The sequence below is a fragment of the Sander lucioperca genome, chromosome 22 (genome assembly GCF_008315115.2).
Source record: "Sander lucioperca isolate FBNREF2018 chromosome 22, SLUC_FBN_1.2, whole genome shotgun sequence".
Taxonomy (NCBI): domain Eukaryota; kingdom Metazoa; phylum Chordata; class Actinopteri; order Perciformes; family Percidae; genus Sander; species Sander lucioperca.
Window position 1 is genome coordinate 6,963,878 of NC_050194.1, and position 26,909 is coordinate 6,990,786.

The 26,909-nt window shown below is 42.1% G+C and overlaps 1 protein-coding gene across 3 annotated transcripts; it reads right to left on the reverse strand.

The window, feature by feature from the left end:
* Window positions 1–1,781: 1,781 nt before the first annotated feature.
* Window positions 1,782–26,818, reverse strand: vps35l (VPS35 endosomal protein sorting factor like). 3 transcript variants are annotated; one of them, XM_035997417.1, is made up of 31 exons: window positions 26,749–26,765; window positions 26,580–26,655; window positions 25,938–26,037; window positions 25,650–25,832; window positions 24,796–24,921; window positions 24,648–24,672; window positions 22,747–22,826; window positions 21,127–21,255; window positions 20,313–20,397; window positions 20,174–20,230; window positions 19,933–20,029; window positions 17,924–17,971; window positions 17,308–17,401; window positions 16,856–17,056; window positions 16,632–16,678; window positions 14,063–14,174; window positions 13,198–13,314; window positions 13,050–13,103; window positions 10,854–10,934; window positions 10,675–10,737; window positions 10,445–10,530; window positions 10,240–10,320; window positions 9,419–9,482; window positions 8,729–8,827; window positions 8,543–8,620; window positions 7,884–7,998; window positions 7,499–7,638; window positions 7,137–7,302; window positions 6,583–6,701; window positions 5,323–5,472; window positions 1,782–3,385 (listed from the first exon to the last, which is right to left on the reverse strand). In XM_035997417.1, the coding sequence occupies exons 2-31, from the start codon at window positions 26,594–26,596 to the stop codon at window positions 3,287–3,289; spliced, it is 2,913 nt and encodes a 970-aa protein (XP_035853310.1). In that variant the 5' UTR covers window positions 26,597–26,655; window positions 26,749–26,765; the 3' UTR covers window positions 1,782–3,286. The 3 variants fall into 3 exon arrangements, with proteins under 3 accessions (XP_035853310.1, XP_031153773.1, XP_031153774.1); XM_031297913.2 differs by having other exon boundaries at window positions 1,783–3,385; window positions 26,580–26,818; XM_031297914.2 differs by having other exon boundaries at window positions 1,783–3,385; window positions 5,323–5,467; window positions 6,578–6,701; window positions 26,580–26,818.
* Window positions 26,819–26,909: the final 91 nt, after the last annotated feature.

Genomic DNA, 26,909 nt, shown 5'->3' on the forward strand with positions numbered 1-26,909 from the left:
AGTCAACTCATTTTTTTGGGAATATTATGTTTTAAGAAAATGAGTTGCTTTTGTAACGTTTTTAAATACCTCACAGGTTAATTGGTTCCTTTTTAAACATTTAACTGATATTGACATGCTTGTTTGTTAGACTTTAATATTGGCCATTTTGGGCTGGCTCGACGTGGCCGTGCTACAGAGGGACAGACAGAACAGTGTTGAGTTGTCGAGGCACGTGCACTGCTGTGGTTACATCCGTCTAAAAGATCCAGAGGACGAGAGCAGTGATGTGGCAGTCACAGGGTCAACAGCAGCAGTCATCCGATTGGGAACAAAAAGAGTGAGAGAAACTGCCAATATTTAAATGACTCCGCTTGAAACGCCCGTCCACACCAAGAACGCTAACCACGGCAACGTCAGCATCCACACTGCTGAACGATAACGTTCTGTTAACGGCGGCGTCAAGCCCGCGCTGCGCGCTCCAGCTGATAATAAATTATACACTGATGCAGCAGACGTTGCAACGTAGGACTACAGAAATGTCTGTAGTAATTAGGGATACACCGAATCCAGATTTTTGGGGATTCGGCCGAATACCAAATCCACTGGTTAACATTCTGCCAAAACCGAATACCGAATCCTACTCCCATCCTCAGTCCATTAACACAGTAAACACATTAATGAAGTAAACAACGTCCACAGCAGTGTATTTTTCATTTTATTTACCTGAAGTTTCTGCATTCTGGCTGCTGTCTGTAGATTCCTTCATGCACAACTCGTATTCTTTCAGATGTTTCATACCAAATGTTTTAACAGCGGCGATGTTGTGTATAGTTTAGGGTCCTTGCCACCACGAGACAAATCGGCATTGCAAATTGGACATGTAGCTCTACTTGAATCGTCTTCTTTTGACAAAGTACTGCCAAACACTTTTTTTTTTCTGCTCACGAGTTCCATTTTCACTTTCTCACAACCTACTGCATTGATCGGTCCACCTACGTAAACACCTTCCCGTAATCAACGGCGGCGGAATTACGTCGGCCAGCGTAAGGCGCGCAGTTCAAGCGTAGGGTTCGGCAGAAACCGAACCCCGTCAAAAAGCCCAATATTCAGCCGAATCCGAACCATAATCCTGGATTCGGTGCATCCCTAGTAGTAATATCTGACATATTCGTGAAATCAAGTAGGCTCCATTTTATGAACCAGAAGAGTCTACCGGCCCCACTACCTGTGTGAAACCTCTCCGCAGTGTTCTCTCTCTCTCTGCCGTGCCATGATGTAAATTCAGATGGATTCTGATTTGTTTCTATCGTTCATCAAATCCCTCTGAAAGTGATCCCAGCGATCATCGTTGGCCGTTGTCGTTACAGTTGCGATGTGGACTCTGCCACCCACTGGAGTTGGAACGATTTTCAAAACTATATATTTATAGCGATGGTTCTAGTTATCGCTCTTGGTGTGGACGGCCCTTAACAGTATTGCGTTGGTGAAAAGTCCGATTTCTGGTGAGTGGCTCTTCCTGCAGGCCTCGCCGTTTACATCAGAGGTTTAAAGGGAAATCCGGGCAAAATCGACTTTTAGGTTCCTCAGCAGTTCACATTTCACCATCACCAAGACATCAGGCAGTTAGCCCTTGTGTTGTCCTCGGGTCAAATTTGACCCGTTTCAAAGTGTTTTTTATCAGATTGCCCAAAAATAACATGGATGCTTCCATACAACGTTCTTCAGGTAAAATTAATGATTACTTTCATTGAATTTTTGGGGTGTTTTTATTTAAATCTTATAGCATTTACATTTTTTAAAATTGGTTTCAAAACCGTATCCGGACTAAACTTTGTCATATACCCATCTGTGATCAACTCAACATCCTCTGATCTTAACTATTAGTCAAAATAATTCTCATTTCTGCCTTTTTAACAAAAACTTAAGCATAATTTGATATAAATGAGGTTTGTTGGCCATGAATTCCAAGAATAAGTGTAAAACCTATTATGAAACGAGCTCAGGTTTTTTAAAAAGCGCCAAAAGCATGGAATAAGCGACAAAAACATCGGAATAGCGCACAAAAATTTCAATTTAGAGCTGGAAGGACAAGTTGATGGTTGACGGGAAGACAACACAAGGGTCAAACAATATCACAACATGCTCTACTCCGCATATCACACGTTCTATTATTCAGTGTCAATCATTTAACCCTGTAACTTTTTTTTTTTTTGCTAACCTGAAAGTCAGTTTTGTTAGAATACTCCTTTCATTATCTGTCAGTGTCATCACGCCTTTTTGTTTTTGATGATATTTGATCCTTTCAGGACTAAAGGGGACTGTTTACTTTATTTTTTTTCCCGTGATTCACTACATGAGTAAATAAACTACAGCTGAGAAGAGTTTGAGAATGTCTTGAAATAAATATTGTCCTGTCCACTTTTTATTGCATCATTGAGAGTATTAAAGTCGCAGCATGTGGTATTTTCTTCAACGTAGGATTAAAAAGAAATATATATTTACAAAAACAATGCCCAGTTAATAAGATATTTAATAAGCAATTGGTACATTAGCTTTGCACTTTAAACAGGGTTACAAATAGATTCATACTTTGATTGGTATTTACTGTAAATACAAAGGATGAATGTTTATTTTCTACAAATGCATGAGGAGGACAACATGTTAAACGCTGTTATTAAACCGACAATATTACGCTGCAATACTAAGAACAGTTGTGGCATAAGTTGATAGTTTTCTTTGAAAATTACAACGTGCAGTAGTGACAAAGAGATCACTGCTAAAATATTAGTTTTTAGCACTGTGGCGACGTGTTCTCAGAGTTTGAAGCCATTTCAGTTGGACAAGAAGAATTAGGCTGAAAGTCTGCTGCTTATTGGCTCGTTTGTCACCCTCATGTGACTTGAGACAGAAGGCCAGAAAACATGCAGAGAAATATCATTTTTTCTTCCTTTGCAAACTTTGAATCATGTGATCATTCATTTAGGGGTTTATGTAATGGACCCCACACATTCTGACACTGAATATAGCAGCAATGAACTAAACTTGAAAGAATTTTCTTTAAGGTTTAGTGCAAAAAAAAAAAAGACATTTTGGCACAAGAAGAGCTCTCTTGTTATATTGGTCCAAACTGATTGTAAATATTTAGTGCTGAAATGTCAAATTAAATAATCACACCCCTTGAAATGTTCACAAAGTGTCCTCACACCAAACACATTCAGGCATTGTGTCTTCTTCTTTGTGCTTCTTCATATCTTTTATTGACACAAACCTTGGCGCAGAAACATTTTCCTACGGTGGTTGAGGTTCAGGTGCGGGACTGCAGCACCAGCCGCTGGACCGTGTCTGACAGGTGGCTCATGTCCGCCTGCTGAGCCTGGTGTTTGATGAACTCCAGGGTCCGAACCTGCAGCGCAGAGACGAGACAGCAAGTCACTGAGGCTAAGCATGTTCACTGAAATGACAGACTGTAAAATGTAATTTCCCCTTTTGTGCTTAATAAATGTGTTAGTGTCCTATCTTGCACCCGGCGCAAAGACCGACGCAGTTGTCAATTTCCCGTCCGGCGCCCGCGTCGTTTAAAAAACAAATGCACCTGCGCCCATCTGTGCTCCCATGTGCATGCTGGTCTTACAAGGTGTGTTCAGGTGCATTCTGGGCGTATTACTATCTTGAGGCAGCGGGAAGTGATCGCGCCATTGACCAACAAAAACCTGGTCTAAAGTCAATGACGCAGCATTTCATTGTTATTTTAACAGCGCATTAGTAAAATGCGCCCAGGCTCGTGCACACTATGCTTGTTGCACACACAGGGAAGCGCAGCAGCACACACACGCAAAAGATTACAAATAAAAATATTATGGTGCAAATCCGGCATCATAACAGCAATGCGCCAAGGTACAAACGCACCTGGCTTTTAAAGGGAATGGGAGATGACACTCTGATTGGTTTATTGCATGTTACGCCCAAAACACACCTATGAATTAATGAAGACACTAAGTACAACCCTTTTGAACCATGCGCCCGGCGCACGGACCCCTTTTTTCCGCCGTCAAACTAGCAAAAGTGGATTTGGACATGCCTTAAACGCACCTACGCTGTGCGCTTAGATCGTTAAAATAGGGCCCTTAATCTGAACCAAGTACAGCATACATTTAACTAGAGATGTTTCCGATACTGATACCGTTAAAACCGGAAAAGCCTCGGCAAGTAGCCTACTGGAGTTTAAGCAGCGGTCCGATGTCACGTAATTTAGTCCAGAAGAAAAACGAGTTACGAGATTCATTTTTGGGCATTTTAGGCCTTTATTTATGTAGGACAGCTGAAGACATAAAAAGGGAGAGAGAGGGGGTAATGACATGCAGCAAAGGGTCGCAGGGCGGGGTGTCAAACCTGCAGCCGCTGCGTAGAGGAGTAAACCTCTATGGGCACTTGCTCTACCAGGTGAGCTACCCAGGCACCCGAAAAAACTACTTCAAAGTAGTTTATTTACGTTCTTTTTCCATTATGGCTCACTGTCAAACTAGATAATAAAAGAAAGTTCCAGGACGATCACTGTTAATGGTTCATGTTTCACAAAGAGTTTAACCCGAGCCAGGCCGAACAACAAAGATAGCAATCAAATCACATCCATACAGAGATAGTAGTATTCAGTTGTTCAAACATAATCAAATATACGTATTTTTTAACACTGGTATCGGATCAGTATTCGGTATCGGCCGTTTCGCAATTTCAGGTATCGGAATCGGTATCTTGAAGGAAAAATGGTATTGGAACATCTCTACATTTAACCCTTAGAGAAGGAACCTCCCACCCGGTGGCCGCGGGAGATTATTGTCTACACGATCCTGTTTACATCGATCTGACACAAAAACCATAACAGCTAGAGCGTTCATCTTTTTGCAAAAGAACGCTAAGGCTTTTTGTCTTACACGTCATGACATCGTGTTACGTGACGTCCGGTGCAAAACCATGTGACATTATTTCTACTGCAGATGAGATCAAAAACGCCTTTACACTGCATATGAATATATTAAAAAATGTACATACTTCAAATAACTTATGGAGTGTTAAGATGTATTTTGTTCATGTTTCTACATTTAAAAAAACTTTTGGATCGAAATGTTTTGCGTTTTTATTTAGTAAAAGTTAATGAAAACATGTCCGGTTTTCTTATTTTCTTTGTGTATGACACAATTTCAATAGTTTTATAAATGATTATGGTTTATTGACTTACATAACCTTTCAGCTAAGGTTATACTGATTTAGGTGACATCTGAAGATACGCCAAAGAAGTGATGCTGATCTGGGTGCAGCTGCTTGAGAAATGGGTTGAGAACTCACCGAGACGCGGGTCTCACAGTATCCGTGTTTGTGGCTGAGGTTCCACAGGTTGACGGCCAGCTGGCTCAGCTTGTTGTTCCTCAGGTCGCCGTGAGCCAGCAGCACGCCGAACAGGGAGAAGGCCAGAGCACCCTGACGCCGTGTGGCCTGCTGCAAGCGGGCCAGAAGAAGGGGCCGTTTTAGTTAAAGGTGCAGTAGGTGAGACTTATAAAACTAACTTTCTGTCATATTTGCTGAAACTGACCCTATGTTCCAGTAGAACTACATGAAGCTGGTAATTTAAAAAAAAAAAAAAAAAAAAAAATCCGGCTCCTCCTACAGCCTGTAGTGAGATTTGCAAAAATCCACCGCTCCCTGTTCAGATACACCAATCAGGGTCTAACTGTGTGTCAATCACTGCTCATGCACACCCTTTCATTCTCCCTTGTGGGGGGAGGGGCTTAGGAGACCGTTTGGGCTTTAGCAGAAAGGGGGGGAGGGATTGAGTAGTTGTCCATGTTCAAATTTTTTGGCTAAATCCTGGATCTTCACAATCCTACCTACAGCACCTTTACTAGCAGGGCCACATGAAATCTGCGGACGCAGAATCCAGCAGAAATTTCCGCAAAACTTTCCGCATAATTTAAACTATTTAAACATAAAATTATGCTGCCATAATCCAGAATAATGTGTTTTGTGTTTATCGCTACAGTAGTGTCTCTGTGTGTGCTTATGTGTTGTTGATGCATTCTAATGTGTGTCTATGCACTTTTACCTGTGTCTACTGTGTATGATACTTGTGTTATGTCTTTCTAATTCCATCAACCTGCCAGTTGTCATAATGTGGAATAGTGGTTGTGTCATTTTACTTGTCTATGCCTATGTCTTTCTTGTTTTATGTGTATTTGTTGTATTGTTGTAGTGTATCTATTGTTTTAAGCCATTAACCTGCTAGGGACTGCAGATAAAATTAGCCTGTATGGCTACATCTGGCACATTTACATGTTGGACTCTGGTTGTCCCTTTTAAATAAAGAAATCTAAAAAACTTTTTTAAAAAGACCTCTGAATGTTAACACATCTCCACCCCAAGCAGAAAAACAGCCCACTAAATTTTGCAGCTTTTCTCTCTAGATAACCGCTGAAAAAAAAAAATATATCTACAGATTCTGTTTGGGTCTTGTTATAAGATCGAAAAATTGGAAAAAAAAAAGTGCAGCACGAGAAAATAAAATAAAAACACAGCAGTGTTGCCGGTGGCAGCAAGCCGTGTGTGCCTCACCTCATCCCGGCCGAGCCCCTTCAGATGGTCCAGAACCTGTCCAATCAGAGTCTCGCTCAGCTTGTTGATCTCCAATAGGAACTTGGGGTCTCCTCCATAAAGAGTCTCATTGGAGTCCACTGAGACCAGGGAAAGAGGACAAAGATCAATTTAGCTGGAAGAATGCTCATGTCAAACCCCTCTATGAACCACAATCTCTTGTCATGAAGCGCAAAAGTAACAATTTTTTTTTTACACACTTACACTTAAAACATGGTATTCTACATGTATACAGAATGTAACCTCTGTTGGATTAGGGACTTCTGTCTGAAATGTGTTGCGAAAACAAGGGCTCACAGAAAAAAAAAAATGATGTCACCTGGATTTATCTTTAAGAAAGAAATTAAAACAAATGTGGGCAGCGTTGAAGAAAATTAGCTCATTTACATAATCAACGCATAGCCTATGTACTCTCATTTTATTAGTATGAGTAACTAGGCTCGTGGCATGCATTTTGGGTCATTTTGCTACCAAGGGGGATGGCACCGCCCCTTTAAATCACCTACTGCCCGTACCTTTAGGGATGGAGTAGAGGTAGGTTTCCTGGCTCATGGCGGCCAGCAGGGGCAGAGCGCTGACGTAGACCCGCACCTTGGCGTCGCTGTTGTCCTCCCAGGTGTAATCCTGGATCATGTTGAGCAGACCGCGCACTAGGTAGAGCACGCCATGCTCTGGATGGTCCTGCAAACACACACACACACACACACACAACACACACACGGAGTTTTAGGAAGATTAGCGTTGATACTTTGTCTCCAACACCTGAACTCCTAACTGAGCTGTGTGAACAGAGGAATGAGGAAAAGCTAAAGTGTTAGCATTGGATGATTTTCCTCATCTTTCTGTTCTGAGAGGCTAAGGAAAGGAATTGTGTTACCGGGACAACCAGCAGCGTAGCCAGGAAGTTGTTGATGAAGTCCAGCAGGAAGCTCTCGGACGCTCGAAGTTTCCCCTCCACGCTGATGGAGCGAGGGACCTCTGGGAGAAGACTGACCGCCGCCTTTAGGAAAGCATCCGCTGTTAGGTGTGGAAAGAAGGATGGACACAGGGAAAAGAGAGGTAGGGAGGCAGGAAGTGAGGTAACAGGGAAACAACGAGGATGTGAGGTAACGTGGAAAGGAGAGAGAAAGGAAAGAAGGGGAAAAGTAGAATGTTAGGAATTGCTGAAACAAAGCAAAATGAATTATCCATCGCCTCAAAAATTTAAAACACAAATCCTGAATTTGACTTCTTGTTTAAAATGTGAAAAACAGCTGGCTCACCCTGGGAGAGACACTGGTTTGCCAACGCAACCTGACCAGACAGCAGATAGAGGCTGAGACGACTGAAGATGCTGCTGAGAGACGGGATGGTGATGAAACTGTAGGCAGCGCACGCCTGGAGGAGAAGAGAACAGTCCCTGAAGTAGGATCTGACATCTGAAGCCAACACTGGGCTCAACTTTTCCTCATGCCTAAGGGCAATGCTGATACCTCCTCCTGTGGCAACGTACGGTGGCCTGCAATGATCAGATGCTGTGTGTGTGTGTGTGTGTGTGTGTGTGTGTGTGTGTGTGTGTGTGTCAACCTCAAATCAAGGAAATGTGAACTTTGCATATTCAAAGTGGTCGTTGATATGAAGTGATCAATAGGATTGTGATCAACATAAAGATCATGTGGCCAAGTGCTCCAGAGATACTGCAGTTGTTGTCCAGGTATCTTATTTTGAATGTCATTTTGAAAAATGGGACTTCACTCACAAAGTTGGCAACTTTTCAGTACAATATCAGTTTATGAGACATGCAGACAAACATCCAGAATAGGTGTAAAGTGCAAGTTATATCAAGAAATAAAGATGTCTTTGGAGGAGATAAGCTTTATAGCTATCTGTCCTACTGTGTGTGTGTGTGTGTGTGTGTGTGTGTGTGTGTGTGTTGACTCACCCTGACGAAGGCCGCTGTTTTGCGGGAGTGACTCCCTCTCATCACCCTGCTGGTCTCCATTGCCAGCTGGTTCACCGTCTGGAAACAACAGGTGAACATTGAGAATGTTGTGCCTGTGTGTGTGTGTGTGTGTGTGTGTGTGTGTGTGTGTGTGTGTGTGTGTGTGTGTGTGTGTGCAGGACTGACGTGGATGAGCTGCACCATCACTGACTCCAGGTTACAGAAGGTGGCTCTGGCCTCCACACAGAAACTCAACTGCTGCTCGAAGTCACGACCAAAGCAAACCTAAACACAAAGATGGAAAACAAAAGACAGATTATACGGGTGTAAGAGGAAGAAGTTCTTTAACTAAATGAAATTTACTTAAAGAAATCAAAGCAAATGATGAACTGTTTATATATATTTTTTAAACATTTAGAGCTTAACATCAATCTGTATTCATAATGTGCCAGAGAGCTCAATCTTTTCCTCACTACCATAAACATGGGCAGTGGGCACTGTAGTTTTATTTTAGTCAATCGCACACACACCGTCCTGCTGCCGGAAGTACTCACAAGAGCACCAAATGTGTATTACTCCGCAGCAGAAAATAGTCCCCAACAAATACACTGTTTCCTCCAAATTTAGTAATGATTTCTAAAAACTACCGTGCCCAGCTTTTTTAAAGAAATGATATAACTTTAAAAAATGAAAAAAGGTGTATTTCAGAGCCGTTTGAAAATATTATGAGTATGGAAGTTAGAAAGTACTGATGAATTATGGACTAATGAATAATAATAATAATAATAATAATAATAATAATAATAAAAAAAAGAAAATATAAAATTAACATTGGTCTTATTTCTAAACCATGGACAAAAGTCTGCAGAGTCTCACCATGCGGATGAAGCCGATGATCAGCAGAGCCAAAGATCTTTTCTCATCCTCAACAGTGAGAGCGCTGCAATACAGAGAGCAGACGGGTGACTGACTGAAGGCTGTCGCCGGGCAGATCAAGAAACGTCAGATTCAATTTCTGTCTTTATTAATAATCTACATTAAAGGTCCCATATTGTAAAACGTGAGATTTCCATGTCTTTTTTTTATTATAAAGCAGGTCGAGGTGCTATATAAATACTGGGAAAGTATCAAAACACTCATTTCACAGAGAAATACACAGAGCCCGTATTCAGAAACTGTGCCTTTAAACGAGCCGTCAGCACTTCTGTACAGTATACACACACACACACACACACACCCACACCCACACACACACACACACACACACACACACACACACACACACACACACACGTAAAGTGCCGCTACAGTCATTCCCCGGCTGCAATGGCAGTGCAGAGACCCCAAAAGCGCAGATGCGAAAGACACAGAAACGCTGACCAATCAGAGCAGACTGGACTTTCTCAAGGTTTTTTGAACATTCAAGCATGTAAACACAGTCTAGTAGAAACCCAAAATACCAGTAGGAACCTGAAAATGAGCATAATATGGGACTTTAAAATAACTGAAACTAAGAAGAAAACTAGGTGTTCAAAATCAATGACATTAACTTCAATCAAAAATACAAAAAACTATAATTAGTTATGAAAAACTATAATTACATAGCTTAAAAGACAACAACTATTTCAGTAATTTAATGTACACACACACACACACACACACACACACACACACACACACACACAAAAATACCCTACTTGACAGAGTCGTGCATGGTCTTGCAGATGTGCAACATGGCGTTCAGGATGACCGGGTCTCTGGTGGGCTCCACCTGGTGTCTGCCGGGAGATCCAGACCAATTAAATGTCCACATTTCGTTTTACTTTATTGGACACATTTTTCACTTTTTTGTCACAAAGCAAACCAATCAGATTCCCTTAAAGTCTAAAAGGTGTCTCTTACTTGATGAAGACCTCCATGATGGATCTGCACACCTCCACCCTCACACTGTCCTTCTGGAACATGTCTAGGAACGGCAGGAAACGCTCCTGGGAATCAGAAACATTGGGGGACATTGGGGGACACTGTGGAACTGCGGCGCGATAAAAGCCACGTGTCATCGATTATTTCAGGTCTCCAGAGTGCAAACGTTCCATTGTGTGTGTGTTTGTGAAGCGATGGTTGCTGCTCACCATGGAGAAGAGGACGGAGAAGTCGTGGAAGTAGGTGAGGATCTTCCTGATCACTGACTGCAGCTGGATGAAGAACAAAACAAGACAGAGTGACTACAGAGCAGACATCAGGAGGAGTGGGAACGCTTCACTTCCAAGGGAACGGGCTGAATTGTCCTGGTAGCCAATGAGCTGCTAACCTGAGGATAAGCGTCCTCAAACGCCCGGTCAGGGGTCATGTGTTTGATGATGTCAGCCAGAACCGTGTTGACCTCACGTTTCTGAGAGCAAGAGGGAAAGGAAAGGTGATTAGAAACTTTAAATTTCTACATAATAGGAAATGTAAGACAGAGGATGGCCAATTACTTCATGGTCCTGTGATAAGGTCCAGGAAATTTTGGACTGGGATACATGATAACATATGTCGGATTGCAGGGACCCGGGTTCCATTCAGCCCAAGATTATTTGTTCTGGGAGATGGGGCAATCCGAAGCCAGATGGATACGCACATAAGAAGCTGGGTCCAAACTAGTTAAGTCTATATCAACATTTCATTTACGGGATTTCTCTCCCATGCCGGAACGTCCACCACAGCGCTGTGGAGGAAGGTCTGTCAATGCGAGACTAAAACTAGTTTAAAGTGCCCATATTATGAAAAAATCACTTTTTCTGGGATTTGGGGTGTTCTTTTGTGTCTCTGGTGCTTCCACACACATACAAACTTTGAAAAAAATTCACCCATGCTGTTTAGAGTGAGATACGGTTCCTGAATGTGTCCTGCCTTCAGTCTCTGGGTGAGCTGTTCAAAATCGGCACGGCTTGTGACGTCACAAGCCGAAACGAGCAGGCTAACCACAACCATTAGCTCGTAGCGTTAGCATGCTAACGCTATGGCTAACGCTATGGCTAACGCTAGCATGCTAACGCTAGCATGCTACCTCGTTCTCAATAGCAAAGCACTGCTACAACACACACAAGTTCACCATAATCTACAAAAGAACTACTTCCATGTGCGCCCTCATTTAGAAGTCTCCCAGCTAATCCTGCCTTGTAACTGACCAAAGTTGTAGAAACAGCCTTTCTTTTACTGTCTATGGAGCTAGCTAGCTGACATGATCTACATCTGAGCTACTGGGCATGTGCAGTGCAATCAAAGATAGTACAGAAGAAGAAGAAGAAAAGAGGTCTCACTCTGTAGCTAAAATAGAGACCAGCTGAAAAGAGGATCTGCAGCAGTGAGAGAGAGCACTGCAGTACAACACAAATATGGTGTTTTTTGAAAATTAAACCATGTAAACCTATTCTGGTACAACCTTAAAATACAATTATGAACCTGAAAATGAGCATAATATGGCTGCTTTAATGATAGCCAGACAGATTCTTTTAAAGGTCCCATGGCATGAAAATGTCACTTTTTAACATTAATATGAGTTCCCCCAGCCTGCCTATGGTTCCCAGTGGCTAGAAATGGCTATAGGTGTAATCCGAGCCCTGGGTATCCTGCTCTGCCTTTGAGAAAATGAAAGCTCAGATGGGCCGATCTGGAATCTCCTCCTTATGAGGTCATAAGGGGAAAGGTTACCTCCCCTTTCTCTGCTTTGCCCGCCCAGAGAATTTGGCCCGCCCATGAGAAAGAGAGAGACAACAAGCAAAGTGGCAGTTGATCAAGGCCACACCCCCCACCCTCCACCTTGCCCCCCCCCTCTCCTCCTCAATAGCATTTAAAGCTACAGACACAGAAATGGCACGTCCTAAGGAAAGCTCATTGTGGGACTGGCTCTAGTGGCTGGAATTCTGCACCAAGGCTGAATTTCGGGAAAGAGACTTCAGATACAGTATTAGGGGACCACTAAGGCCTATATAAAAGAGACTTCAGATACAGTATTAGGGGACCACTAAGGTCTATATAAAAGAGACTTCAACTACAGTACTAGGGGACCACTAAGGCCTATATAAAAGCATCCAAAAAGCAGCATGTCATAGGACCTTTAAGAGGATGGAGGAATGAAGGGGTGCCGTCAATCCAAGAGTGGGCTTGTGAGATGGCTAGGGTGGCGGCATATAAACGGTTTTCCAGATTGAATGTCTACACTACTAGAAAATGGGGAAAGTAGCTGAGCTTTCTGGAGGGATCCTAAGAAGCCATGTACTGTGGAGAGACGTATACAATGTTTACAGCTGTTTACTTTGTCATGATTATATTGTATTGAATTATGGTTTTTCCGTTGGCTTGTCTTCATTTTTCTTTGAGTAAGTGGTGGTGTGGGTGAATGGGGGTGTTCATCCGGGGGGAGGGGATGTGTTTGTGTGTGTTTTGTATGCTGTTTAAAAAAAAAAAGAAAATGTAATCATATAAAAAAATCCCACATAATAAAAAGTGTTACATCTGTACTCACTGAGAAGTGTCGGCAGGTGAACTCCACCCAGATCTCAGCGCAGTTGATGTAATCCTAGAAACCACAAACAACACATACACAGTCATAACCTGAATATTGTCATGGAAACAAACAGCTGTGTGAAAGCAGCATCATTCCCACTCAGTACCTGAGGACTGCGGACTTTGGTTACAACCTTCCAGGCCTCGTTTAGGATCGTCAGTCTCTCCGATTCTGGAGGATCGGCACAGGCCACGCTGCGGCCCAAAGATCCAAACAACAGATGCTGCAGAGACAACGACAATCAAGCTTCCATTCATATTTCGACAGACAGACAGACAGACAGACAGACTGATAGACAGACGGACGGACAGACTGATAGACAGACAGACGGACAGATGGACGAATGGACAGAGACAGCCAGACGGACAGACAGACAGACGGACGGACGGACGGACAGACGAACAGACGGACGGACAGACAGAGACAGACAGACGGACGGACAGACGGGCAGACAGATGGACAGACAGAGACAGACAGACGAACAGACGGACGGACAGACAGAGACAGACAGACAGACGGACGGACAGACGGGCAGACAGATGGACAGACATCCTAAACTGGGAAATTACTGTGTTACAGCAGCAGGTGTAAGACACACAACAATCCACACAGAATAACAAGAAATAATAATAAATAAATAATACAATAAAAATACCAGAACATCTACTCAAACTTCAAAAAACAAACAATAAAAAACAATGTACAAGAGAAGAATACAAATGTACAACCAGCATACATACATGGTCTATATGAATAATATAGAATATATATTACACATTTGTAGTCTAAGTAAACATATGAGTGCAATTTGTGCTTTAGTGCAATATTGTAATTAATGAGGTAATGACTCAGTGTTATCTGTTTGTAATATATTGTAATAAACGAGGTAAGGTAACTCTCCGAAACTCCAACATTGAAGGTTTGTGAATATTACATATTCACATGTATTACAACTGTTCATGTCTCCTGACCTTTGGGAAGCCGGCCTCGTCGCAGTCTTTGATCATACCGATGAAGTCGGTGGCTCTGCCTGCAACAAACTCTGGCCTGAACGCCCTCATAACTGAATTCAGCAGCAAAGCACTATGGGAAACAGGAACACTTTGTGTTGGATCTTTGTGATTTTGTTTTTCTACTACCAGAAACCATTAAAACAAAGAGTAAAAGCTGTGTAAAACTGATGGTAAGTACAGTGTGTTTTACTTGTTGGCAGTCTATTAATATTAAACACTTTCTGGATCCATAAACTGGACTTTCATTAAATCATTTCTGACTTGTGAGCCCATAATAAAAGGAAGTCTTCCTGCGAAGTGGTTGCATAAATCCACTAGGGGTGCAGCAAAAAACCGATACAGTGTAGTATTGCGATATACATATAGATAGAGATCTTTTACTATATAAATTGCACATGAGAATTTAACTTTGTGGTATTAGAATAATAAAATAAATGTCTTTTTTCAGTCAACTAGATGGACGGGACAATAAAGCCGAGGTGAGGTGAACAAACAGAGAAACTGATCTTTTTTTTTTTTTTTTTTTTTTAAAAACAGATGTTGACAACGTTTTCCTTTGGGGACATCTTTTGAAGTTGGAAAAATATGTAATAAATTGCAATATATTGCAGAATATCGGAATGTGTTTAAAATCGCAATGATATCGTATCGTGGGCTTTTGGTGATTCCCCCCCCCTAATATCCACTGGTTGTGACCATTGCAACCAAAAGGTGTATTTTGTTTTTGTTTTGTGCTTTATATAAATAATTTGAGACAGAAATAAAATCATCTGTAATAAAAAAAAAAAAAAAAACATTATATTAAAGTCTGAAAGAATTATTTTGTGGGCAGAAATAACTTTTGCAGTTCCTTTCCTATTAATCATCTTACCATGAAACTGATCAGAAAAACAAATTTATTTTAAAGACCATTGGAAATTTAATTAAATTTAACTTGCACTATATATCATTTAGAGCTCGACCGATATTATCGGCCGATATTAGGCATTTTCCAAACTATCGGTATCGGCATTTATAATGGCCGATAAATGAATATTTAAAAAAAATACAATAAAAACGGACCAAACCCCCTTCAACCATGTTATGACTGTTGGCGTTGCATAGTTTGTCCACCAGAGGGCGCTCTACAACATCCCTGTTGGCAACGTTCAAAGGACTTTAAGTTTCATATTCACAGTTTATGTATCAGAACTTTGATATATTTTGATGTTCCTTGTTCTGTTGTGACAATAAAACAACCAAGTTTATTTTTAAACTGCATTATCATATTATGTTAGTGAGGACTCATAAATAACTACAAATAACTAATGTTAGGGAAATCTGTTTATGTTTTGTTACGCGTTATTGGATTTTTTTTTTAAATATACAATTGGCCGATATATCAGAATATCGGATTTTTAAATCACCAAATATTTGTATCGATATCTGCCTTAAAAATCCTTTATCAGTCGGGCTCTAATATCATTATTATATATTTATACTAGGGCTGTCAAAATAATGCGTTAATTTCGATTAATTAATCTGAGAAAAAATAACGCGTTAAAAAAAATAACGTAGATTAATCCATTCCATATCGAACTTTGACCCAGAGCCGTTCTAGCCACCATTGGACTGTAAAATGAAGGTGGGAGACGAGAATGTGCTGCCTGGATCATTAATTGGAACATTTACTTATAAAAATCTTCTTCCTGAATAGGGTTGGGTACCGAAATCCGGTGCTAATATGGCACAGGTGCCTTCATGACCTTCATCTACCAGACCGAACAGCAACACGGATTTCGGCGCCTCATTTCGGTGCCACTGATATGTCTGCGCTTCTCTCTGATGCTCTGAAACAGACGTTACAGGCAACAGAAACATTGCAGCAGCTGACGTTAGCCTACCGCTAGCTAGTAGCTGGATTAAACCATAGACTGTATATAAGAAAGATTAAACACGGTTACAATGCTGACAGCTAACGTTAAACGGTGTAAAGTTTGACTGTATTTTAGTGTAGAGAATTCAACACCGGGATGCAATGTGCCGCCGCGTTGTGGAAAAACACAGACGGTGCGTTCAATGAAACTGGTAACCTACAGCCTCGTGGTGCATTCAAAGTTGTTGTTAAAGGCCCTTTTCCCATCTGGTAGTTGTTTTTCTCATTCAACAGCAATTTACTAGTGAAATAAGTTATTGTTATAGTTATTACATTATTATTAAATCATTTAATTTTGACCATATGGCCTTAGCAATAAAAAAGCCTTCTTTAATGTTGCCGACTGTTGTTTAGTACCCTTCTTTTTTTTTCTTTTTAACTTTCTTAAAAAGTATCGGTTCAGGCACCGTTAATTATGTATGCGATTAATTTAGATTAATTAATCAGAGTATGTAATTAATTAGATTACATTTTTTAATCGATTGACAGCCCTAATTTATACACATATTTCGCTCCTGAAAACAATGAAGACATGTACTTCTTGTACAGTAGCATGTTACCTTTCACCAACACCAGTACACCATCAGTATTATGGTCTGTAAAAGCACTCACTTGTTCCCCAGCTTCTTGCATCTCTCCATCATCTCCGTTAGCAGAGGCTAAGATGGAAACACAAACAGCATTAAAAACACTTCCTCTGTCTTTAGAAGGGGTTTGACCGAACAAGACTTTTGCACTAAAGCTAGTGAAAGCTGGCCATTTTCTGTCAATACATTCATTATCTTTCAGTTTGAAAAAAATGCAAGCTAAATAAGTTGAGTTGTGTGACTGCGTGCCTCTGGAGCTCTGTAGGCGATGCACTGCAGGATCCAGCTGATGGCGGGGGAATAAAGTGTCAGGTACTCGGGCACCTCCACCCTCTGCAGGACCAGCTGGTTCTGGACGCTCTCGCTGCTGATCTGCCGGAAGGAGCCCAGCAGGTCGAAGAAGTTGCGGTTCAGGCTGTCTTTCAGGTGGGGGGCGACTTCCATGCCCACCTGGAGGGAGAGAGAGCACTCTTATCTCTCGCTCCACATCTCTTTTTTTCTCCCTTAACCAATCATTAGTCTTTTACTGGTTAACATTTAAAGCTATAGTGCGTCGTTGCTGCCGCCCCCATGAGGAATTTTAAGTAATGACAACAACACTGTAGGCCGGTCAGAAACAGACGGTGAAAATGAGCAGATACTGTAACAAATAGCTCAGAAACAGGAGACAGGAGAGAAAAAAATGGTAAGAAGGGTCCCACCCTGCAGAGGTAAGCTCTGGTGTACGCTGCCACCAGGGGGTCTCCGATCCCTCTGATCATGGCTGTTAACCGAGGGAGCGTCTCCTGAATACCGCTGTGAAGCGTGGAGGGACAAAAAAAACAACAACTTATAAACAGAGAGGATGATTTAGTTGGTCCATTGTAACAAGTATTAATACCAAAATCTTTCAAATAACCCAAAAATGTCATTCTGATTTAGAAGAGTAACGTGCATAGTATGCTGCAAAGCTAATATTGCTGAACTAAGGCATTGGAGCAAGTGAAGGCAGAATATCAGAAGAACACTGAAGCTAAATGTATTAAACGGTAGGCTTACAAGTGAAAAACTGACTAATGGACCTCTTGTCAAGGCAGACATGTTGACATGTCATAGTAGGAAAAGCACGTGTGTGTTCAAAACCATTAGTGATGGCTGCATTCCACTTAGGAGAGGTCCTGGTATTGTGCATGCTGACTCACTGAAATAGCTTACTGGGACACTTGATGGAATTGAGCCATCGTTAAGGTTATCAATTTCAGCTGTGCCTTTCCTACTATGACAAGTCAACATGTCTGCTTTAAAAAAGGTCCATTACAGTCCATAAGGGAAACTAACCATTTGTTCAGGAAGCAGTTGCACTTGAGAATAGCAGCCTCGACGTATCTGTTCACAGAGGGTCAAAGAGTCAAAACTCTACATGAGGTAAGGAGTGCATCCTGGATGATCAGGGTTGTCGTGGAGACAACCTTAAAGGAATAGTTCAGATTTTTTTTTAAAGTGGTGTTGTATGTAGGTATCCATAGTCAGTGTATCACCTACAGTAGATGGCAGTGAGGACTCCCCCCCAGTTTGGAGAAGCAGGCAGGAGTACCGGCACGGAAGCTAAGCAACGTACTGCTGTGTACGGAGGCAGCAGTTTAAGTGTACGCTTTATTTACAATATTTTCACCTTGCCATCAGACAGCCCTTTCCGACGGGAAACTGAAGCTGTTATCTATGCGCTCTTCAAAGCCACCAGACTCTTTTGACAAAAAACATTCATTTCAGCTTGCAGAACACAGGGGGTTGCTGGTCTACCGCTGCCTCGATCAGTTAGTTTGATTGTGTTATTGTGTCGAAATAACACCAAAGTGACACAATAACACAAACTAACTAACCAATCGAGGCAGCAGTAGACCAGCAACCCCGGTGTTCTGCGAGGTAAACATTTTTTTTTCTGGTGGTCTGGTGGCTTCGAAGAGAGCATAGATGGATATAACGGCTTCAGTTCCCCGTCGGAAAGGTCTGTCTGATGGCAAGGTAACGCTGTACAAATATTCTAAATATAATGTACACTTAAACCGATATAGATTTTTTTTTAAGTGGCTAAAATACATTTAGCTGCTGCCCCCATCCACAGCAGTACATTGCTTAGCTTCTGTGCCGGTGCTCCTGCCTGCTTTTCCAAACTGGGGGCCTACCGACTGCCATGTACTGTAGGTGATACACTAGCTATGGAGAAGTACCTCATACAACCACGCTTAAAAGGTCCCATTGCATGAGAATTTCACTTTATGAGGTTTTTTAACATTAACATGAGTTCCCCCAGCCTGCCTATGGTCCCCCAGTGGCTAGAAATGGTGATAGGTGTAAACCGAGCCCTGGGTATCCTGCTCTGCCTTTGAGAAAATGAAAGCTCAGATGGGCTAATCTGGAATCGTCCCTTTATGACGTCATAAGGGGAAAGGTTACCTCCCCTTTCTCTGCTTTGCCCGCTCAGAGAATTTGGCCCGCCCATGAGAAAGAGAGAGACATCATGGCTTGCAAACGAGGGAAGCATGGCAGTTGGTCAAGGCCACACCCCCACCCTCCACCTTGCCCCCCCCCCTCTCCTCCTCAATAGCATTTAAAGCTACAGACACAGAAATGGCACGTCCTAAGGAAAGCTCATTGTGGGACTGGCTCTAGTGGCTGTAATTCTGCACCAAGGCTGAATTTCAGGAAAGAGACTTCAGATACAGTACTAGGGGACCACTAAGGCCTATATAAAAGAGACTTCAGATACAGTATTGGGGGACCACTAAGGCCTATATAAAAGAGACTTCAGATACAGTATTAGGGGACCACTAAGGTCTATATAAAAGAGACTTCAGATACAGTATTGGGGGACCACTAAGGCCTATATAAAAGAGACTTCAGATACAGTATTAGGGGACCACTAATATATAAAAGAGACTTCAGATACAGTATTAGGGGACCACTAAGGCCTATATAAAAGAGACTTCAGATACAGTATTAGGGGACCACTAAGGCCTGTATAAAAGAGACTTCAGATACAGTATTAGGGGACCACTAAGGCCTATGTAAAAGTATCCAAAAAGCAGCATGTCATAGGACCTTTAAGAAAATCCAAACTATCCCTTTAAATCATTCCAAATGTAATATGTAATGTTATAAGAAGAGATGTAGACTGATGCAGGGACTCTGGACTTAACTATTTGACAACAAATTTATGATTGGAAAGAAAATTTAGAGTCAACAGAAAGAGGGATCAGAAGAGGCCTGACATTAGTTCTGGTCATCTGCGAGGAGTCCTTGAGATCAGATGTAAGCATTGAAGCTGTGCTGATGGCAGAAAAGGATACAATCTGGGCAGAAGCTCTCGGATGGACGCGATCTTGAAGAACCAGTTGAGGCACGTCTCCTTGGCTGTGTCATTCACATCGTCCACTGTGAACGAGTCTGAGGAAGGAGGGAGCCAAGCGGACAAATCAGACACGAGCCAGAGACACAGACAATATACCCATCACCTCAGAAGCTAGAGGAAAAAAAAAAATCTAAATGCTCAAATTCAATCCGACTGAATATGTAAGACCCTCTCTGTACCTGGTAGGGGCCGTGGGTCTGAACACATGGTCCAGATTCTATCGTACACCAGGCGGCCTACAGACAAGCGAGACTACAGTCAGAAAACTTGCAATGTTTTTTTTTACTGGAGAGACAGACACAAGGATTCTTTACGCACCGAAAGTGTCGAGGATGTCGGTGATGAGAACAAACTTGCTGGGGTAGAACTGGATCACCGAGGTGTCGGACAGAAGCTTTGAGCACTGGAACACAGATCACAGATCAGCGTTTATGTTTTTACACAGAGGACATCCAAGGTGGGTGGTGATGGCGCAGTGGATATGACACATGCCTTTGGTGTGGGAGACCTGGGTTCGATTCCCACTGCGATACATCAACCAATGTGTCCCTGAGCAAGACACTTAACCCCTACATGCTCCAGAGGCGTGTGACCTCTGATGTATAACAATTGTAAGTCGCTTTGGATAAAAGCGTCAGCTAAATGATATGTAATGTAATGGTAAGACAGGTGGGACCAGTGGTGGAATGTAACTAAGTACATTTACTCAAGTACTTGTACTTCATGCCACTTTCTACTTTCAGAGAGAAATATTGTACTTTTTACTCCACTACATTCAGCTGACAGATTTAGTTACTAGTTACTTTATAAATTAAGATTTTTTTCACACAAAACACACAGTTTATAAAATACAATGTTTTATTGTAAATTAAACTACCCAACAATATTAAGTATGTTTTCCTGATGATACTTGAATACTTTTACTTAAATAACATTTTCAATGCAGGCCTTCTACTTGTAACAGAGTATTTTAAAGTGCGGTATTAGTACTTTCACTTAAGTAAATCATCTGAATACTCCTTCCACCACTGATTGTGATTGAAGGAACATGAAGAAATTATGTTGCACTTGTGAGTGTTTTTGCTCCATTTTTTTTTGGGGGGGGGATGAGTGTTTTCGGCTGCTGGATCACCTGGATGACAATCTTCAGGGCTTTGACCTTCTGGTCCGAGGCCCAGGCCTCCTTCAGGGACTGGTTCAGCTCCTCGATGCGGTTAGCGTAATCCTGCTGGGAGAGGTTCAGCAGCTCTCTCTGGGAACCCTGCACACACACACACACACACACACACACACACACGTACACAACCGCACACACCCCAAACCCCACACACACACACACACAGAAACACACAACCACACACACAGACACACACACGCACACAAACGCACACAACCGCACAGACACAAACACACACACACACACACAACCGCGCGCGCACACACACACACACACACACACACATGCGCACACACACACACACACACGTGCGCACACACACACACACACACACACCTTAGCTTGAATGATGTTTACTTCAATGAAACTCTATTGTGTTGATGAATTTTGCAGCTTACTTAAGCACCAATGGAGACAGTGGAAGTGCCTTTAAAGATATAAGTTTAACTTTTCCGCGTATATTTTGTTGAGTTGTGTACTTACAGTATCCCAAATGTTTCCACCTATGTTTAAACTCAGAAATCTGTCATTTTATTCAAGGACACAGTCCGCATCATTTGGTCCCCGTCGCTTGTCGATGACATCATATCCCCTTTGTGCGTGCGTCAGCGTTGTGGTTGTCTGCCGGAAGCTGTCATTTATTGACATTTCTTATCTAGTTTGAAGCCACATTTTTAAGATAGACTTTTTAGATCTTGGTTATTTTTTAACTAGAAATTTCAACCGGATGAAGCATTTTAGTCATCGGACGTCTGGATCTTAAGTTATCAGAGAAACAACATGAGCTAATAGCAGCTCGGCTCGCAGCCCCCTCCGCTAACGTGCCAAACAGTGTGGGAGAAACATCGATTTTTATTGTGAAACTGCTTTATTCAGTGCTTTGGTCGGTTTAAAGCTATAGTGCGTAGTTTCTGTCGCCCTCATGAGGAATTCTAAGTAATGACAACTAAACTGTCAGTGCGTCCATATGACAGAAGCCTTCCATGATCCCAGAGGCTAGTAGCCAAGGAGGACACGGAAGATTAAAAGAACATGATGGACTCTTCAGAAGATGTAATTATCTTCACTCAAATTGCTGCGTGCAAAAGTCGCCGGACGACACCATTTTCTGAACATGGCCATACTGAGAAATACAGAGAGAGTTGTGTGGAGCTGATAGTCTTAATTAGCTTTGTAGCAACTCATTTGGCAATGGCTTGAATGTAACGGAAATTCATTAATATCAAAAAGTTACGCACTAAAGCTCTAAATCACCGGGTCAGTTTGTTTTTGCGTATAATTCGTCAACAGATAACTCCCGGTAAAAACCTCCTGAACAATGAACACTGGAGGAATCCTAACCGGGAGAAGCTGACTGCAATGACGTCATTGCTCCGTCTTTTGTTATCGTTTTGATTGAGAGACCCCTAACGGCAGAAAATGACATATTGTGTGTTTAATGTACGTACAGTATGTGTATTCATATAAATAATAAAGCATTTTGTGACTGATTTCATTCTAACAGTACCAGGATTGCATATGATTTTTAAATGAATGCTCTGATATAAATTGACATTTATTTTATAAAAAACGTACCTCCTCCAGATCATCCAGTTCCTCGAGGCGAGTTCGAACTTTCTCTGACACGGCGGAGGATCCTGGACTTGGAGCTTTTCCTACAGCGACAACAGGAGTGACATTAGCTTTAGACCAGAGGAAAAACACACAGACTCTGTTGTTGCGGCTGTAAGCAGTCCGACAAAGTGCTGCCGCGAGGAAATAAACACTGAGAGATGCATAAACACACTGTGACGCGCTCGAGATTGTATTGCAATGATTTATCCCTCCACACGTAAAATACCACTAGCATTGCAGTTACCAAAGTTACTTTGTGAGTCGAAATAAGTGCGTTAGTGCGGCGGTCAACAGAAAGTGTTCGCTCCCAGGCTCACCCCCCTCTCTGTCAAAGCCCAAAGAACCCAGGTGAACAGGTGAAGCAAACAAATATGTTATCACTTCCGCTCAAACCGCCCACCACCTACAATATAAGTGCACAATATAATAATCAATAAATAACATAAATGAGACCATAAACATACAATATGTATTTTTTAAAGATTCCTTAAAGCAGTATTGATTGATTATTGTTGCCACTTGGGGTAGCACAACAGGCAGAGAACACAACATTGACTTACAGTATTATCGCCTTATAAAGTAGATATGGCTAATATGTCACAGTTGCATATTTACATGTGTTTCTGTCAAGTCCAAGTCCAATATTTACTCTCCTTTTAGCTCTGGTGTGGCCTTCAGCAACTCCTGAGGAAAAAATCTGGCTCTTCTGCTGCTAAATGCTCCACTATGTTCACCGGCTAGTAGGCCTGCATGATAAATCGTTAGAAAAATCGCGATCTCGATTCACCCCTGTTCGCGATTTAATTTTTAAATGACTTTTGTTTTCTCCTTCAGTGAATTTATTGAAGGCATTTGACATTGACATGTTTTAATTATGTAAAGACATGTTCAAGGAGTTCAGATAGAGCCTGTATCAGGGCCATATTTAGTTCAATATGTTATATGTAGGGCTGGGCAATATATCGATATCGTGATATGAGACTAGATATCGTCTTAGATTTTGGATATTGTAATGTCGTGATATGACACAAGTGTTGTCTTTTACGGCTTTTAAAGGCTGCATTACAGTAAAGTGATGTACTTTTCTGAACTTACCAGACTGTTCTAGCTGTTCTATTATTTGCCTTTTCCCCACTTAGACATTATGTCCACATTACTGATGATTCTTTATCTAAAATCTAAGTGTGAAGCTATTTTGTTAAAGCACCAATTGTGGTGTTTGGTGTTTTAAGCCCCCCAACGTCGTCTTCCAGGCAGCGCTGCATGGAAGGCACTAGGGTTAGGGTCAGGGTTAAGTGCCTTGAAGTCGGCAGTGGGGGCTTAAAACACCATCGAGCACCAATTGTCAACCCTAGAATATCGCCGCAATATCGATATCGAGGTATTTGGTCAAGAATATCATGATATCTGATTTTCTCCCTATCGCCCAGCCCTAGTTATATGTCACTATTTCTGGTAGCCTACTATACTTAAATGTTCAGTATGTACTTTATTTTCTTTATTCATTGAAGCCTCTATGTTTACAGGCTTGTGGTGATGCGCAATGTGCTATAGGTGCCAAAAGAAATCTATGTTTGGTACTGCCAATTTGTTTTGTTTTGTCATGGTTCATGTGTGCAATAAACATTATACTTTGTGAGAAAAAAATCGTGGCAGAGAATCGTGATATCAATTCTAAGCTAAAAAATCGTGATTCATATTTATCCCCGAATCGTGCAGGCCTACCGGCTAGTTGCTAACTGTGTCTGTCTGCGGTTTGGTGCTGAGCAGGCAGTGTCCAGTGGGTTTATCAGGGTGTGAGTTTGTGCCGTTAAGTGAAGTATGAATTAAATCATTACGATGAATACAAAAGCAGGTCTTACCTCGATCAGAACCCATGAAAAGATTCTATAAAGACAAAAAAAATTGGAATTAGGTTTCTGTTTTACAAAGCATGGCTGGGTACACAAAGACTGATTAGGCCAACTCCTTCAGTTTAGAGTAACAGAACAACTTGTCCCTTCTACTCACAATTGAGAGTTTTTCAGTGGTGGTGAACCTGGCCAGGATCTCTCCTCGTTTTAAGGACCAGGACTCAAAGTCTGGTCCCACCACCTCTTCCTCCTTCTCCTTCTCCCACTTCTTCCGCCCCAGGTCCTGGAAGCACATCATCACTCCTTAAAAACACAGGTTTTGGTATCATCTGCTTTCCACTTCTGTGTGTGGTGAATAACATTCGACTAATGTTAGTTTCTGAAGTTGGTCAGTACCAATAAATGTGTAAACAAAGCTGATGTTTCCCATTTCTCTGTGCAATTTAATTGGTTTTAATCAGAGAGTAGTCTCGCATTGCCAGACCTTCCTCCACAGCACTGCGGAGGAGGGTCTGGTTAGTCCACACAGCATTCCCGAGATGGGAGAAAAATGTGCTCTGGTTTATTGGCATTTCTTTAAACCAATCACAATCGTCTTGGTCGGCGCTAGGCCCCGGACACAATGACGGTGCCTCTGCAAAATAGCCTTGGGAAGGAACTTGTTTTGGTGGAACATTTTGTACGTTCAAAAGTTGTTTTAGTCGTGCATCAGAAAACTCAGATTGGACAGATAGTCTAGCTAGCTGTCTGGATTTACCCTGCAGAGATCTGAGGAGCAGTTAACCATAGTCCTCAGAAATCCACCGCAGTTTAGAATTACAACACAAAGGAAGTGGAAGGTGTGGGACATCTGGCTGAAAATTAGGGACATCCGGCGGAATTTCCGGCGGCACCTGAACAATCCCGGAAATGAAACATCTTCGATATCGACTAGCGGAGAGTAGAAAAGCTCCTGGAACGGCATTTGGCATTTGTCTCAGTTTGGACAGGTGTGTCTGCAGCGTTACTGACCCCTGTGGAGACACTGTGTGACATGGCAGGAGTCTCAGTGGCCGACGCTGCTGCAAACATGGAGAGGGGGTCGGTCCCATCCAGCATGGAGCTGAGGGGGTCCAGGGGTGCCGAGGAGGAGGAGGACGAAGACGAGGAGGTGCTGCCTTTACGAGCCCCACGTCGGGTCTTTGTATCGGTCACCTGGGTGGAGAGGAGAGGTGTTCAGAGCTGTTAACGAGACAACAAAGAGCTGATAGCGGTGTTTGTGATGAGGGGGGGAGACAGTGGTAACAGCAGATGGTCTACCATGATGGATTTGAGGGGATGGTAGTCTCCGAACTCGACCAGAGCAGCCTCAGGACGACATCTCTGCAGCTCTGCCTCATAGTTGCGCCCCCTGGATCGCCTTGGTACACAACAGACAGACTGTCAGCTGTTTCTACTGACATCCTTCAGTCAGTTACATTCAGTCTGAGGTCTCTGAACACTCACTGGAGAGAGCACACTGTTTATTTACGACTGAAGCTAACACTCTTCCGTCTGAAAACACTGTATTGTCCCATTAGGATCTGAGATCTTGCATGGAACGCGAATATGAAGGTCTGTGGTGGCAAACGTCACCCAATGGGAGTGCTATAAAACCTGTGTAATAAATCTGACACATTCCTATAGGCTTTGCCTGACTACAACCAAGCCCGAGCCAAAGAGGGCACTCCATTCAAGGCCATATAATACCATTTGGTAATGTCTGCAGTTGACTGGTATGTAAACATGCAAAACAAAGTTGGCACTTTATTTTGGGGCGTTACATTACAATTAGGCTCGCAAAACACACGTTTGCAATACATGGACATTCTCAGAACTAGCATAATATCAATAAATACACGACTTGCCGATTTATAACGATGATACGGAGTTTTTTTTTTAAATAAGAAAAGAGCATCTTACCACTGCACCGCAGCCATTTTTCTATAGTCATATGACACCTAAGCACTTCCTGGTTATAGCAGATTTTAGGAAAGCGCTGTTTTTGGTTTCAAACGGGCGGTCTGTTATATATGTATTGTTGTCATTGTAAGGACTGATACTGTGAATGCATAATAGGGTGTTGTCTTACCACTTGTAACAACGACAGTGTGAATTGAGATACGTTTTAAATAAATGTTACAGCAAAATACGACTTCATTTCCCAGGACACATTGCGCTCTCTCAAGCGAGCTGCACCAAAGAAGACGAGGTCCCACTTTGGAGTTATTTTTCGGGCACTGAAAACATTTT

What these genes read in the sequence shown, in the direction of transcription:
- vps35l (XM_035997417.1), bottom strand. An exon ending in CCCTGAAGATTGTCATCCAG is followed by an intron (nt 20,398 to 21,126) that starts GTGATCCAGCAG and finishes TCTGTGTTCCAG; the next exon opens with TGCTCAAAGCTTCTGTCCGA. An exon ending in AAACAGCGGCCTTCGTCAGG is followed by an intron (nt 7,999 to 8,542) that starts GTGAGTCAACAC and finishes CTTCTCCTCCAG; the next exon opens with GCGTGCGCTGCCTACAGTTT.